Source organism: Gymnoscopelus braueri (assembly GCF_963280865.1).
Source record: "Gymnoscopelus braueri genome assembly, chromosome: 16".
Classification (NCBI taxonomy): Eukaryota; Metazoa; Chordata; class Actinopteri; order Myctophiformes; family Myctophidae; genus Gymnoscopelus; species Gymnoscopelus braueri.
This window is the reverse complement of record NC_137616.1, coordinates 22,206,483-22,223,420: the sequence shown is the minus strand read 5'-3', so window position 1 is coordinate 22,223,420 and position 16,938 is coordinate 22,206,483. Positions and strand designations below refer to the sequence as shown.

At 41.8% G+C, this 16,938-nt stretch overlaps 1 protein-coding gene across 1 annotated transcript in view; it reads left to right on the top strand.

The window, feature by feature from the left end:
* The window catches only part of scara5 (scavenger receptor class A, member 5 (putative)), a 106,008-nt gene extending 93,549 nt beyond the window's left edge, over window positions 1–12,459 (top strand). Inside the window, exons 11-12 of the mRNA XM_080452592.1 lie at window positions 1,001–1,189; window positions 7,746–12,459. Of these exons, the coding sequence (XP_080308718.1) occupies window positions 1,001–1,189; window positions 7,746–7,879 (323 nt within the window). The 3' untranslated portion in view covers window positions 7,880–12,459. The remainder of the gene's footprint in view (window positions 1–1,000; window positions 1,190–7,745) is intronic.
* The last annotated feature ends 4,479 nt before the right edge of the window (window positions 12,460–16,938 follow it).

The window sequence follows — 16,938 nt, the reverse complement described above, 5'->3', positions numbered from 1 at the left end:
TCATCCACTCTCTTTGTTTTGTTTTGTCTTAACCTCTCCTCCCTTCTCTCTGTTTCCCTCCGTTTTCCCCATACCTGCTATTGATGTTATTTCCTCCTCTCCTCTCCTCTCCTCTCCTCTCCTCTCCTCTCCTCTCCTCTCCTCTCCTCTCCTCTCCTCTCCTCTCCTCTCCTCTCCTCTCCTCTCCTCTCCTTTTCTCTCTCCTGTCATCTCAGTTCGTTTTTAGCTTCCTAATAAGGTGAATGAATAAAGGCTGGCAGATGAGGATGGTGCTTTTGCAGAAAAGTATTCAACACCCTTGCCTTGCCCTCTCAGGACCCCATAGGCAGCTGCCTGCCAGACTGCCTGTCACAATGTGAAAACAGTTAACAGTTGTTGAGAAATTACTTTTGGACAAAACTGGGAACTGCAAATTGACTAAACACCCTGCTTCTTACAAATGAGTCAAAACAGGAAGGAAAATATTGACTCCCCTCAAGCCGTGGTGTAATTTCATTTATTTTAGTAGAAAAAAAGGCTATTTTCTCTGACTTGGAAAGGTTGGTACCAAGAAAACACACTATTCATCTAAGTTTATTTATTTATTATTGTTTTTGTTTCCGTTTGATTTACAGGGCTTCATTAGACACATAAACACTCTGTGGGAACATTATCCTCTCTACGTATGACTTCAAAGCCTTGCCAGTAAAATGTAGGCTCGACAAACAAGTCATGCAATCTGTTAACCACTTAAACCATATTTTTTACTCAGACTATTAGAAAATAGTTGATCTCCAAGCTCACAACGCATCACTATGCGACACATTGTGAGCTTGTAGATTGACTATTTTTGAAAAACATTGACAAATCATTTTTAGACAAAATGACATGCCCAAAATAGGGATGCCAGTGGTTAATATAATGATGCTGGCAATAAGTAATAGTATTGAATAGTCAGATTTCTTTTTTTGTATACATTCTGAAAAATTATCACAATCATTCTGGTGCTCGTGTGTTACAGTGGTGGAGACTCTGGTGCGGCTGGTGAACGGATCGGGTCCTCACGAGGGTCGTGTGGAGGTGTACCATGAGCGGCGCTGGGGGACGATTTGTGATGACGTCTGGGACAAAAATGACGCAGACGTGGTGTGCAGGATGCTCGGGTACCGACAAGCCATTGAGGTCCACAAGACGGGACGCTTCGGACACGGTGAGAGAAGGCCATGTATTTCAAATGTAATCATTTCAACCAGTGGTTCTCAAAACCTTTTCATGTCAAGGATCCCCAATTTGATATGTATGTGGCTGTGGACCCCCATCTAAAAATATTTTGCTAGGTATGTGCGTACAAGGTTTGATGCCGATCTGCAAGCGGAGTTCGAGAAAGCAGTGCACAGACACACACACACAGACAGGGGTGAAAACATAGTCCTTGCCAGGCTGATAGGCGATTAATAATAATAATATAATAATAATGATAGTAGTTGTAGTAGTAGTAGTAGTAGTAGTAGTAGTAGAACTAGTACACGTTTCTTAATACTGGAAGGATGACTCAAAACGCCTACTTATAAGGAAAGAACTCTGAGGGCCCCAATAACCTGAAATGTTGTCGTCTTGCTTCAAATTAATGTTTCCAGGTTCCCAGCTTCTTACAGTACATTTGCCAACCAATCACACCTCGCTACTCAGAAACACCAAAACTCCAAAGCCAAATGAACCTTAAAGGGAAGTGAACAAGTCACTTGTGGCTCTTTTCCACTGCACAGTACCGGCTTGACTCATCTCAGCTCTGCCCTCCTTTTTTGGTGTTCTATTTGGCCAAAGTACCTGGTACCAGATACATTTTTGGTGCCTAGGTTCGTTGCTCAGAGATCCATTGCCATAATGCTGAATGATTTCACCTCAGTCACAACAGGCAAGCTATGAGATGTTGTGTGCCTGCCCGCGGTACTTATCCATAGTCAAGCTGTCCATGGAAGTGGAGGGGATTTTCTCCATTTGTCTTAGTAACTGCACTGTTTTTCATGAGCAGTATTAGTTGCACACCACTCTGAAATGCTACAGAGATTAATATAAAGTTTTTATGGGGGAAAGTCATCTGAGCCAAATGCCATCAAATGAGAGTCCCCAAGGTCATATCTATCTCGCCCTCTAGCCTATTCCTTACCCATTCCTTAGCTGTCTTATTTCCATCTTTCTTTCTTTCTGCCCCCCCCTTCTCTCTCTTTCGTTCTCTCTCTCTCTCTATATCCCCCCCCCTCTCTCTCTCTCTCTCTCTCTCTCTCTTTCTCTCTCTCTCACTCTGTCTCTCTCACACACACAAATCCTTTGCCAATCACCATTACATCACTCACAGTTTCGATCCAGTCGAATTATTATGCTGAATTGTTACAAATAAGTCTGGAAAATTGTTGAAAACTCCCTGCTGCTTCCAGGAACCACACTCTGGAGTATCATCAACAGTGATTAACATTGTCAGTCCTGGCTGTCGAGCCACTGTAATTTACAGAATTGTGGAGCGTAGACGACAAGAGTTCAAATGAGTCTTCCTTTGGGGGTTGTCTTAGCAGCTGTCTCTGAATCTTTGCAGTAAATATTATTTCTGATGTGTCCGACTTTGATGATATCGTCCCACTGATTAGGAGGTATTAGTCACATGCTCTGCTTTCCCACAGCCCAGTATACCACAAAGTTAAATGTCCACTATTCTCCGGACTGTCCATTCACGGCAATTCAAGAGGTTTAAGTGTTTGAGAATTGTTGTGGGGACTATTCTATTCTACGATCCAGTGCTCAGATCTCTACCTGGAGATAACCAGTGAAAATAGAATTTTGAGCTAGCGATCAATATAATATCATAAAATAGAAATATAAAAACATAAATAAAAAAACACGTTTGTCCTAGTCGAGATTCATCGGGAACCACCAGTATAATATAAGGTTAATTTGTGTGTATCTCAAAAGCAGTAGACGTTAGTGGACAAAATGAATTGAGTGGCTCTCCCCTCTAACCCCTCCCTAGAACTTCATGAATTGCTATATGTTGTATTTGTGTTTGTAAAACAACAAACAACAAAAATGAAAAGTGATGTATCATAAATCTGGCAAGAGTGAACAGGGTTCCGGCTTATAAATAATTCTGTAAACATGTGTTGAGATCTAAAATAAACGCTTTTAAGTGTCCGTGTCTGCTTGAGCAAACCCTCGGTAGGCCCTGGAGTTAATGTGCAATAATACTGTTTCTGGCTACCGCCCCAGCCCCACATGCACACTTCATACGCATGCCACGCTGCATCCCGTGCACCTCGCTTCCCGTACTCATGTGCACATGTGTGTTGTTCGCACTGTTTGCAAGATGTGAGAGTTTCGGCCCGTTCCTGCACAGTTATATTACATACAGTATGTTGGGAGTCCATCTTGTACCTATAAGTGGTAGAAAGAGGCCTGGATGACTGAAGGCTGAACACACAAGTTAAAAAGCAGGCCTCTAATACCCAAGGAACATATTGCTCACTCACTCTCTCTCTCTCTCTCTCTCTCTCTCTCTCTCTCTCTCTCTCTCTCTCTCTCTCTCTCTCTCTCTCTCTCCAAACACACTCACATAATAGTTCTGGGTGCTGTTTCCATCAGCTCAGCGATTGCCTTGTGTTCCAACTCCTCGTCACTACAGATGGTTGTAAACTTCTATGGAATAAAGTTTTGGACCTGACCTTACCTGACACACATCTTTGCCGCTGTAAAACTCTAGCAAGGACAGCTTCACATGCGCATAAACGTAATATTCCGCCACATAAAACTCTGATGTCTGTTGAAGGATGTATCAAACAAAATCAAGTGTCAAGCCTCAAGTGACCTTTTTTATAGGTAGAAGTGAATGGATTTATTTGGCTAATTAAGTTTATTATACAAGAAATATGGGGATTGTGGACCTTAAATCCCATCGTACCATATTACTCATAAAAACATTCTCATTATTACATTTTCACCCTTGTTGTTGTTTTTTATTTATTTATGGGGGGGAGGGGCTGTTGCATGTCCATCTTGCCTGTTTTTCATTTTTCCACAATTAGCTAGCCAAAAGTCTAACAAAAATCTGTGTAGTGTGGTGGTGTAGTAAGTACATTTACTCGAGTACTCTACTTAAGTATAATTTTATGGTAGTTTTATTTTACTTGAGCATTTCCTTTTTTTTTATACTTTATATACTCCTAATCGACTACATTTGTTAGGCAATTATTGTACTTTTTATACCAATACTATTTTACAGCTTTAGTTGCTAGTTACTTTGCAGATTTTGATGCCAATACTTTTGTACCTTTACTCAAGTAATTTTGTTAATACAAGCCTTTTACTTGTAACAGAGTATTTCTACATTGTGGTATTGCTACTTTTACTTAAAGAATCTGTGTACTTCTTCCACCACTGGCTAGAGGTTGTAGATTGAGATTGTGTTGCTGCTCCAGGGAGAGGCAGGGATTCCCCTAGTGCTTGGATAAACGGTATTGTAATAAAACAAAAGCCATGTTGAAGGTTTTCCTTCAGACAACAAGAGCGTCAGTTGATTGAGTTGGTTGAGTACAACAAGAGCTGTTTTTGCAGACAACGCACTTGCACAAAAATATGTATTTTTCTCCCAAGATGCACCACATCACTCAGTATTTAAATGGCCCAAATGTGATGCAATGATGCCTTGATCTTGACAAGGCCTTTGAAATGATTGCCATTTGGGAGAGGAAAATAAAGTGCAGGATTAAGGAGACAGTGAGTGTGCTTGGAAAGCAGAGGCAAACAGAAAGAATCTGAAACAAGAGAGAGAGAGAAAGAAAGAAAGAGACAGAGACAGAAAGAGATAGTCTGTTGGCCCCAACCCGATTTATTCTGTGTGAGTGGTCCAACATAATGACTACTAGAAGGAGAGAGAAAGATAGTGAGACTCAGAGCAGAGGTAAAGAATCATCTCTCTCTATCTCTCACTCTCTCTCTCTCTCTCCCCATCTCTCTCTCCCTCTCTCTCTACTCGCTCTCTCTCTCTCTCTCTCTCTCTCTCTCTCTCTCTCTCTCTCTCTCTCTCTCTCTCTCTCTCTCTCTCTCTCTCTCTCTCTCTCTGACTCAAAGCAGGGCTCAGGTTTTTCAATCATAATTCATTTAGGGAAGGTTGGTTGAGTACATGTGCTCTCATTCAACACCACCTTGATTCAAATTAATCCACGTTCTGCTGTCTGCAGGCCACTGAGCAGAGGTCCACAGGAGCAAGTGTGTGCAAAATGCCTTGCTCAGAGGTTTCAAAAGGGGGAGGACATAGTGTCCCTTTTTTTTGGCTTTTTGCCTTTATTGATAGATTACAGTAGGCTGACAGGAAATGGGGGGAGAGATGGGGGGGTAACATGCAGCAAAGGTCGTCGGGATCGGGAGTCGAACCCGCGACTCACTGGATGTGATTACCAGCCTAGGTGCCCAGGCGGTTACGCCAACCGTCCGGGCCATAGTGTCGCCTTTACCTTTTATTTTGCTTTACAGTTTGAGGATTTGGATCAGCTGATTTATACACTGTGAACCGTAACTACATTTAAATGAACACTAGCACTACTAGTGCAGCCTGGAACAGAGTTCCACAGAGCAGCACAGGGTTCCTATCACCTTTCCAGGCTGCTGTAGTTGATTAACTAAGCTCAGCAGGAGACACTCCCCTCACTGCTGTGGAAGCAGCTGCTGGAAGTCATCAGGGACTTGAACCTTGTGTCTTGGTACTTCACAGCTGGGAGAAAGAAGTTCCGTACTTTGTGTGTAACACCACTGTATCTGTTGTTAGTTATGGAGCTGTGGAGTTATGGAGGGCGAGGCGAGCCAGTCAAATGGCTGGGGAAACCTGGGCTCAGAGAACGTGCAAATACACTCAGAATTTAACATAAGCTGGAAACAGCAGATACACAAACATGAGCATGTACAGTAGATCGGCTATTTACGTCACTGGCGTGCAATTAACTATAAATCAGGCTATTTTAATTGCTAAACTATTTTGATATACATTAGGCCACAGACCCCCATTTGAAGCAATTTTCATCTTTGGGTCCCCAATTTACACTGTAAATGTGTTAATTTAACTCTGAGAGAAATGGACCCTTGCTGGTCCATTTGGCTCAGAGTTAAATTAATACTATTACTGCATAGTTTGTTCCCTTGTTGGTCCATTTGGTTCTATTTATATCTCTCTCTGAGTCACAGACCCAAGGTCTATTTGGTTCCTAACTATCATTCATTTAACTGCGGACCCCCTGGAACCCTCTCAAGGACCCGTTGGGGTTCCCGGGTCCCACATGGAGAACCAGTGGTTTAGATCATTATTCCACTGTTATTTGACTTCTTCTATAACCCAAACCTCTCTGTCTAAACTCTTCACTTTCAGGCAAATTCCATTTACAACCACATCTTGACGCGGAGCTATGGCTAGCTCTGGCTTTGCTTGGGTTTTCAGGTCAATCTCATGACATCTCACTAGACATTAGGCTCTTCAAGCAGGGCAACAGAGTAACGGCTATCGCTTCACTTCCAAGGCTCCAGATGTGCTGCCATCACAGTGTTAGCGCAGTGTGTGGGGAAGACCTCCTGAGTCCCATCACACTGGAGGATCGGAGTCTGAGTGCAACCAGATGTCGCTCTATCTTGCCCGAGTTCCCTCATAGTTGAGTTGGATCCCTGTCCGGTGGCTCTCTGTCAATGCACCTAGGAAAATCCTGAGTGTTCACTTAACTCTGAGAGACGCTCAGAGAGTTAAATTAACACTCTGGGTTTTGTCGTTGTGTAAAAGTAGGGAAATTTGGCTCAATAATAGTCGAAAACTCAGAAACGTCTCGACTGGCTGAAAGGTTTCTGCCAGACGTTCAAGGGTTAGCCATAATAGAAAAGGTCCCCCCTCACATTTATCCATCTATCGAGCAGAAGTGCTGTAGGCAGTTTTGGCTTTGAACAGTAGAATTAAATGAGTATGTTGTATAATGTATACCCAAACATTCTTAGTAATAATGCTTTGTAATGATGATGGTTGAAAAGAGGGAAAATCCTTATATTTCCATGATTCCTCCACACCGATGGAGTGAACGTGAAGCAGTAGTTCAGTAAGTGTGCAGTAAAAACATTGGCTTTTCCGATACATCTGTATCTTATCAGTCATCCTTTAAAAAAGCACTGGGGCCTCAGTGACACACAGCCCTGAGCTGTCCTCCTCGTGTTTCGTTACAGTTCACAATCACACAGTGATTCTCAACCTTTTTAAATTCAAGTTTGATTAGCCATGGACTCCTCACCATTTGATACACTGAGGATTCTACACTGTACAATCCTCTGTGTTAATATAACTCTGAGAGTGTCAGTGTACAAATAGTTTGTTTCCTCAAACTGTATATGAAACTCCCACAGTTGTTTTTTATTTATTGAACCACTTTCAACCTGGCATCCGAATTTTGGACATATCCTCATAATCTCAAGCTTGTATCTGCTGTTTTTGCCGCACAACACCATCCTGACAAAATATAAATCAGGCTTAAGTGGTCAATTGTTGTTGATGTTTTGGTATAAAATATGTTTCCCAAGATGAAAACAATTATGAACAGAAGAAAGTAACTCTCTCTCTCTCTCTCTCTCTCTCTCTCTCTCTCTCTCTCTCTCTCTCTCTCTCTCTCTCTCTCTCTCTCTCTCTCTTTGTGTCTTTGACCCCCCCCCCCCCCTATCTCTCTCTCTATCTATCTCTCTCACTCTCTGTCTCTGTTCAGGTACTGGGCTGATCTGGATGGATGATGTGGCTTGTGCAGGAAATGAAGACACCATCCACCAGTGCAAGTTCTCTGGCTGGGGCAAGACCAACTGTGGCCATGTGGAGGATGCAGGGGTCACCTGTGCCACCTAATCAACGAGTCACGATGTTCTACGACTGGTGACCCGACCCATCGACCATCTGCTCAGACATGGAGTATGCAAACTCCCACTGAAAACAACATGAAAGTTGCCATGTGCACAACTCGAGCTAGCTTATTAACTACAGTACCAGTTGATGCACAGGTGTCATGTCAGCGGTGTATGCTAACTTATGAGCAGCTTTCTACACGTATACTGTATATATAACCTACGAGAACCACAGCACCTGATGGTCATGATATCAATATAGAACACCAGTAAATTCAAGGACTTTTCAGAAGTTTACTGCGATGGTGGCCATTGTAAATGCAAGACTAAAAACAAAGGTGTACCACCAAATGAATGGCCATTTTGAATTCTGATTACCAATGATTTTGTATTCCCATTTGCTGCAGCAAATGAACCGATTTACAGTGGAATTGCAGTACAATGGACTCCACCAGGATCAGCCTCTATGAAGGATCAAACATCAGCTGTAACACACAACCATAGTGAATTTTCCCATAAGCCTGAGTTATACAGTAGTTTGTTGGTGTCACAGGTGTCACGCACCAAAAATAGCAGATCTACAAGCTCACAACGTGTCACACTGCGATGCGTCGTGAGCTTGTAGATTTGCTATGTTTAATGTGCGACACCCGTGCGCAACTAAGTATAAATAAGGCTTCAGGGCTTTGTCAAGGGTCAGTTTACAGCTGTGAGCGGTGGCATGGGAAAACTGATCTGTGATCAGCAGCAAAGGACGACTCCACCTTGGAGCACTTTCCTTTATCACCTGTCAGCTCCATAGTGTTTATGACAGTACGACACGGCCGCATGAAGAAAATGACAAGATTATCACTTTGACGAAGGATCTTTGACTTACTGGCAGCTGCCATTGACAGTATTATTTTATGAATGACTTTGGAGCATGCTAACCTTACCACAACATTGCCTATTCAATTCGATAGGCTCAGCTTCGCACTTAAAAAAACCTGATAAAACAACAAATCGTCTAGGAGGTTGTTAAAAGAAGGTGGAAAAGGGTGATTCGGTACAATTATCCTTGTGACGGATTAAGTGATTAGAAAGGAACAGATGGATGTGTGGACCACTGTCCTGTACGATTTACAACTCTGGCTCTGTCAGTGTTTACTGTCTCCATGCACTGAGCCAAGAGTGGGGTTATTTCATCATTACACACGCACACGCACACGCACACACACAGACACACACACACACACACACACACACACACACACACACACACACACACACACACACACACACACACACACACACACACACACACACACACACACACACACGCACCGAACCTAACCAAACCAACCCAACCACAAAGCTTTTTTACAGATTTGTAGAAGGCAGGCCTTTATCCTTAGGGTTGCACTCCATTTTATAAAAGTTGGCACCTTCCATATGTGTCCTTGCTCAAGTCTCCTTCATAGATCTGGTCCAACAGCGGATGTCATGGCCGAGATATTCAACAAGGGACTTCGCAGGGAAAAGATTGTTTGATTGCAGTCCAATATGGCCCTGGTCTCAGTGAATTGTATCATACTCTGTCCCTTGTAGGTCTTATACTGGCTGAATTGTAAGGCAAGGCCAGTTTATTTGTATAGAAGATTTCAACAACAAAGCAATAAAATGCTTTACATAACACATTAAGCATTAAGACATCAAGACATAGAGCACAATAAACACATTATAAAAGGGCATTTGAAAATAAAATATGGCATTTAAAAATAAAAAATGAAAAGAAGTAGAAATAAACAGACAAATAAGAGAGTCCTGCATTTCTGGGAGTTTGTGCCAGATATGGGGTGCATAAAAACTTCCATTGTTTTGAATTTTTTCATACATGGCAGACAACCCTTGCAACTTTCCTCTTTATAAAAATAAGAGGGTGAGGGTGATTAGGGTGAAACACTTTTATGGAGTGGAATGCAGTTCTTCATGGCACCACTGCCAGAACTGACACTTCAGAGAATGCAGCCAAGTGCAGGGGTGTTTTTTCTTTTTCTTTTTTAAGGCCGACACTCCGTTTATGTATGGAAACCATGACTCTGACCACAAGAGGAGACAAATTACACAATGAAGAGGGATGAAGTGTCTGGAAAGAGGGAGAGCAAATCGAGTAAAAATGAAATGACAAAACAGACTTAACGGACTGAGGTTTCTCACAGGAAATGCAAGCGGGATGTATATAATGGAGGTGATTTGTCCAAATTTAACAAGGGGATTGTGGGTGGGTAGATTGTGCTTTCCCCATATTTTATAACAGTGGGAATAAGGATAATACATTCAATACGTTGCGTTGATAGATTACAATTATTGTATTTGACAATTTGACAAAACAAATTCCTCTATGGATGAATACTCCAGTGGTCTCAAAACATTCACAGGCCATGTTATTAATCATTCATGTACTAGAAATGTACAGATATTTGTCTTGGTCTTGGCATTTGTGCAGACACATTGACAACAAACATTCTTTAAGCACACACTGACACATGGCACAGGGACAACACAGAGCAAAGGGACAGCACCAGATACTGAAGCCTACTGTATACATGCTAACATTCACTATGCATATTACTTCCAGCAGCATGATACATATAGTTGCAGCTGCAGAGAGTGTTGTGTGTGTACATTACTGTATTGCTCCAGCTTAAAATGAGGTAGTTATTGTTAATTGAATAAAGTATAACACAATGTAAGATAACAGAATTTTACACAGAAATATTTACTCAGACGACAAGATGGCATAGGTTGGCACATACACAATATCAGGACCATATTTGTTTGCATTCCTATAGCAGTAGATTGAGTTGCCCAGCCAGCTTTTGTGTATGGTTCCTATATCTCTCATCTGGCGAAGTAGCCCTTTTCAGATTGTCTGGCTGTAGAGAAACGTTCCTTTCTAATTTTCTTTTCTAATCCCACATCCAAGGACAACACACAGCTGACTCAACTGTATATTTTCCTCCCCTCTAAGAAGAAGAAAAAAAGACATATGCCCTTTTCTTCAACCGAGAGTGGCAAACAAAATATTTTCAACCAAGGTTCCTCCGGAGATTTTCTCAGAAAACATTTAGACAGGTTTTATAGGAATATGTGTTCTGTCAAACATGCAGACCATCTTTGTTAGAAGCCCCCCATGTGTCCAGGATTCTATGAAAACAATGACTAATGCAATGTAATATGGTTCGACGTGAAGTCGAACAACAGGGTATTTTCATGTGGGATGTGCACAGGTTCATATAATACAAGCCAGCTGTGAAGATTTGGCAATGGTTATTTTTCATGTCTGTCTTTGACATCAAAATGAGTAGGTTTCTGAACTGCATTCACATTTGTTTTGTTTTTTTTCTTCTCTCTTCCCTCCTTGATTTTTCTTGAAGAAGGGCTCATGTAGGAATTCCAGAGACAGTCAAAAGGACTAGGAAAGTGTCTCCTTTTTCTGAACACAAACTTAACATGGTACATATGGACTGTGAGATATGTAACCCCGGCAGGCGGCAGCTTTTATGCCATGCCAACTGGGGGTGGTTAGGGAGCTGAAGTTGTCCCTTAAGCTCTAACTTAACTATTTGTATGACAAATAGCGATAATAGCCGATATAAATAATAATAATGATGCAAATTTGCCAACAATAGCCAATCTATCTCCCAGTGCAGATATTTCTGGAATTGTTTTAACCTAAAAAAAAAAAGGGATGCCAGGTTTGGTGTGACTAAGGCTTTAACTTTTTTTTCCCATATCTGCTCATTTAGTTGGCAAGAGCGTCAGCTGCATGCTGACACTGTAAACGTAAATACTGTAGGAAAGACAGACCAAAACGAGCTTGCTGGCTTTTCAGACACAAGTGTGCCATTCTGTACCGTATGTGTATGTTCATCCCAAGAAACAGGGACCAGTACCAGTAACGCTGTGTGCATTGGACCCCCTGCACAAAGCCTGAGTGTTTTTAACCAAGGTTCCTTCCTGATTCAGCAATAGCCTATTAGATGTCAGGATGATGAAACTGTTGTAATGTGATTCGCTGATTGGCAATGCTTTGATGTAATAGGGTCAAATCACTGAAGAGGGTGTTTTAAGAGGCCAAGAACTTAAATTGTCTTCCTTTGAAAGTGAGTCAGCCAAATTGCAAGGCAAACAAAATAAAGTGCACTTAACCGTTTCAATATGAATCTTGCCCAAGACTGATTTTTAATTGTACATGTTTTTGGGGGTTTTCTTTCTCTTTTTTTTACGTGTACTATTTGTAAGTCTTTCAGAGAACATTACTATTGCTTAAACAAATGTTATAAGCACCTCTGTCCAGGTATATAATGTATATTGCTCTATTTTTTACATTGTGCTGGTCATAACAAAAGTTCTACAGTATAAGGGCTATAGATGAAAATCACACAAATCCTTTCATCATAAATGTCAGTGGGATATTTGATACATTATTTCACTTTTGTTAAAAACGTATAGATAAAACATTTTACTTGATATCTTGTTGACGTGTACCATTTCAATGCTGTATATGCACTGTTGAAATAATAAAATGTAGATTTGTTTTAACAGGTGGTCTTGGTTATGGTGCGTACCTGCTCAAACTGAAGATGAGAGCGGCTGAATTGAAAACAGATTCATTGTTAACGCAGAAAATGTCAATGGAGCAGATGAGGAGAGAGGAAGTTATGTGTGTGTGTGTGTGTGTGTGTGTGTGTGTGTGTGTGTGTGTGTGTGTGCGTGTGTGTGCGTGTGTGCGTGTGTTTGTGTTTGTGTGTGTGTGTGTGTGTGTGCGTGTGCGTGTGCGTGTGCGTGTGCGTGTGCGTGCGTGCGTGTGCACGTGCGTGCACACTCCCACATGTGGAGGAGAGGATCTTTGCATGTGCTCATGCCTACAGTACATACATGTGCATGCGTGAACTGTATATCGTCACTGTCAGGTGGAAACCTTGTATGTCCAAAACCGTTACTTTTCAGGAAATGGAAAAAAAGAACCTGTGTTCCAATGGATCCAATGTAGTTATTGTTTAGTTACAAGCTCTTGTAGTACTTTTCATTGGTTTGATATTCATGAAACCCACAGGTACACTTAAACACGTTCCCCTTCACTTCAAGAAGAACAAGAATAGCAGATCTGCAAGCTCACAATGCGTCGCATCGTGAGTCATGGCGCGTTATGAGCTTGTGGGTCTGCTATTCTGCTACTTTAGTGTGACACTGTAGTATGATGACAATGGGGCACGTACGGAAAAAAACTCAAGTTGAAATATGGGGATACAAGGTTTCTCTGCCTGACAGCAACGATATGCGTGTTTCTTGTGTGACTGTGATTAGTATAAATGCGTGATGTGCTGCGTGTGCGACTCGTGCATTGTGCGCCCCCTTGATTGACAGTTCTGAGCAGAGGTTACAAGTCTGAATGTTTCCACATGTTGGGGACCGGATGTAGAAATGATTGGCCAAAGAACCCCCCCCCCCCCCTCATCATCATCAGAGGACCGACATGTCTGCCCATCAGAACAAAGACTTCAAGACATTGATTCCGGTTGCCGTGGTTTCACTTAACATGCTGGATGCTGAGGCTTTAAAGGACAACTTTGGGTTTTTTTATTAGTTTGTAATGATAATAATTACGTTTTGGCCTGATAACTCTTGAACTGTATAGGCCAAAACGTGAATCTGCCTGTTACAGCGCCACCATGAGGCTGATTTGAGAAATGTAGGGTGGCATTTCTTCCTTGGCCTAGTGGGGATGTGCGTACAAAGTTTCACGGAAATCGGAGGCTGCGTTCATGACTATTTACCAATGGGCAGAATGCCCCCGCCCCCCAGTTAAAAGTCACTAAAATCCCTATAACGATAGAAAGCAATACATGATTTTTTTTTAACACTCATCTTTTAATTATTATCATTACAAACGAGTAAAATAACCTTTGTTGTAAAAAAAACAAAGTTGTCCTTTAAGCCTGATTTATACATTGTTGCGGACCGGTGTCTATAAATCTTGTAGATCCAGTAGGTCTTGTAGATCTGCTATTTCTGGACGCGTCACTAGTTTGCACATGCATTGTGATAGCAAAGACAGACAGTCCATGGCACCTACGACGGGCCCTGAAGGACCTACATTTTAGTCTTAGTGTGTGTGTGTGTGTGTGTGTGTGTGTGTGTGTGTGTGTGTGTGTGTGTGTGTGTGTGTGTGTGTGTGTGTGTGTGTGTGTGTGTGTGTGTGTGTGTGTGTGTGTGTGTGTGTGTGCACGTGCGTGAAGAGAGAGAAGCACACTCAGCAATCAATACGTAACACGTACAAATCTCCAAAAGGTTTAAAGTTGAGTGTTTGATCAAAGCACTATTCGCGCACGCACACACACACACACACACACACACACACACACACACACACACACACACACACACACACACACACACACACACACACACACACACACACACACACACACACACACACACACAGAGAGAGAGAGATTTAAACACTGTAGCTGTACAGGGAGCAGCATCCAACAGAGAGGACAACATGTCCCAAAAAGTCAGACTGTTTAAAGTTACAGACTGTTCAATGCATAGAAAACAGTCATACAGGGTTATAGATCATAAAGCTGCTGGGTATGGCCTTGTAAAACTGTTGGTTGGTATTGCCCCCATGGTGGAAAGCCAATTTGTCACTTAAAGAGGATCCTTTTTCAGGTGTTGGAATGGAAAAAACAGGTTACAAGAGGCAGGTGAGCTGAAGATTAGTGAGTCAAACAAAACTAGGTTATTTTCTTGCCTTTATTGATAACATAGTTGCTCACAGTAGAGAGAGAGGGATGGACATGCAAAGGTCCATCAGGTAGGGGAATTAAACTGGGGACTCTCTGTCAGGCATCAGAGCCTACTGTATGTAGTATGTGCCTTAACCACTCGGCTATTGGCGCCCCAAACAAAGCTAGATTAACCACTTGAACCCTAGCATTCCTATTCTGGAGGGAACATTCACAGAAAGCTGCACAAGCTTGTGAGCTTTAGATCGGCTATTTTCCGTGTAGCATTTGGTGTAGAGATCAAAAGAGCTGACCATGTACAGAGCCAACTCAAGTCAAATTTAAGTGTAAAAGTATAGAGGGTTTAAGTGGTAAAAGTGAGCTGGAATCAAAGTATTTACCAGCGGGAAATGACCACCGGTTATGAGCCATTTAGACTCACGCGTGACCCCCAATATTTACTGATCAACAACATCTATTACCCGTTTCTGATGGCCCTTAGCTGTCAACATGGGGCCCTTAGAATAGCTGTTTCAGCCTGTTTTGGTTTGGATTCATTGCTTTATTTCTCTCAAGCATTAAGTATAAGGTATACTGTGCGTCTTGGGGAGCGCCGATCTCCACCCTTCATTTCAGTATGATCCTTTCTCACTGCTTCTTTTGTGGTCTGACCAGAGAGTAACCCACCCTTATTCTACAAAGCACACCACAGCCATGTGTCGATGGAACCCACAAAAATGAGCTCACATCAGGAGAGGGAACAACTTAGAGAGAGAGAGAGAGAGAGAGAGAGAGAGAGAGAGAGAGAGAGAAGAGAGAAAGGAGGAGAATGAGAGAACTGGTCCCAGTAGGTCTCTCTGTACCAATTTGTCATCTAACCACACCCCCACTCTTCTCTTCCCCATGATAAACGAGTTGTCCTTCTATACAACAGGGAGTCTAACCGAGCCGTATGTCATCTGCATGAACAATAAAATCATGGTCAGGGTTACATTTTATTAAATTGAAGAGCTTATTCCCTGAAACAAATCTTCTTTTAATTTGATCTTGTTGCTGGATCACTCCACATCAAAGAGACTCAAATGATCAAATGATTCAATGCAGTCCTCATACAAGTAGAAAACAAAAAAGCTATTGATTTTTTTTATGCGTTTGCACATTCACATGTCAAAGGCCAATGTTGTGGTTTTAACTCCAGGCTGACTGGACAAACACTGGAATTTCTCTTTTCTGGAGCAGGTAATAAGAGACCTACTAACATGACTAAGTTGACTGGAAACGATTTCAGACAACTTCACCATGATGAAGCATACTGCTGCTGCCTTGGTGAGAAAAATAAGTTTTAAAAAAAACTCTTTTAGCAGTCTTTAGTGCTGTATTTTGTCCCTTTCTTGTTTCCATCAGCATGCATTCAGACTTGATAATGTTGACTTTTGATATTGGCAGATTTACTCTTTTAACAACATGATTCCTGAGCATGAAGCATTACTATGCTGTGCATGTTATAACAGGTGAGCATTCAGTGAAAATAACAGATCTACATCTCACGTGTAGCTCACATCACATTGCGATGCATTGTGAGCTTGTAGATTTGCCATTTTTGCCGAAGAGATTTGGTGTGGAGGGAAAAAAGGAGGGGGCCAAGTACAGACCCCAGGACCCCAGTCAATGAAGCAAATAGGGTTCAGTGGTTAAATAAAATGTGCCGTCTTAAATTGCCAGCCTCAGTATAAATATTATTTTTTATGTAGTTTTGCTTTATTTGGACAGGGCAGTGTAGAGACGGGTTACAGACATGCAGCCCTAGTCTCCAGACACTAATCTGGGTAGGTTGATAATGGTCAGCTACTGCACTGCAACCTTCTAATGAAGCACGCAAACACAGCAGTATCTTGGTTAGTAAGAAGTCTCAACTAAATGTGGTAATGTTTTACAATATCCATCCTGATGGTTTATCATTCAGGTGCATGTAACAGTCCCTGTTACAGAAGGACTGTTCAGTTTGCACAATATATTGAGTGTGAGGCTGATTTCTTTCTGTTTAACTATAGGGTATATTTTAGCAATTTGTATTGCTGGCAGCTTGTATGCTCATTAGTGAGATTGATCCAGGTACAAACTAAAATTGTTTTCTGGATAATTTTGTATAAAGTAGCCTACCATTATGTATAATTGATGTAGACTATTTAATGCCCTATGTTGGGAAGGTGATATGGAAACTAAGGAACTCCTACAGTATATCCATTTAGAATCGATAAAATAGTTGACCTATGTGGGAAGGTTGATTTAC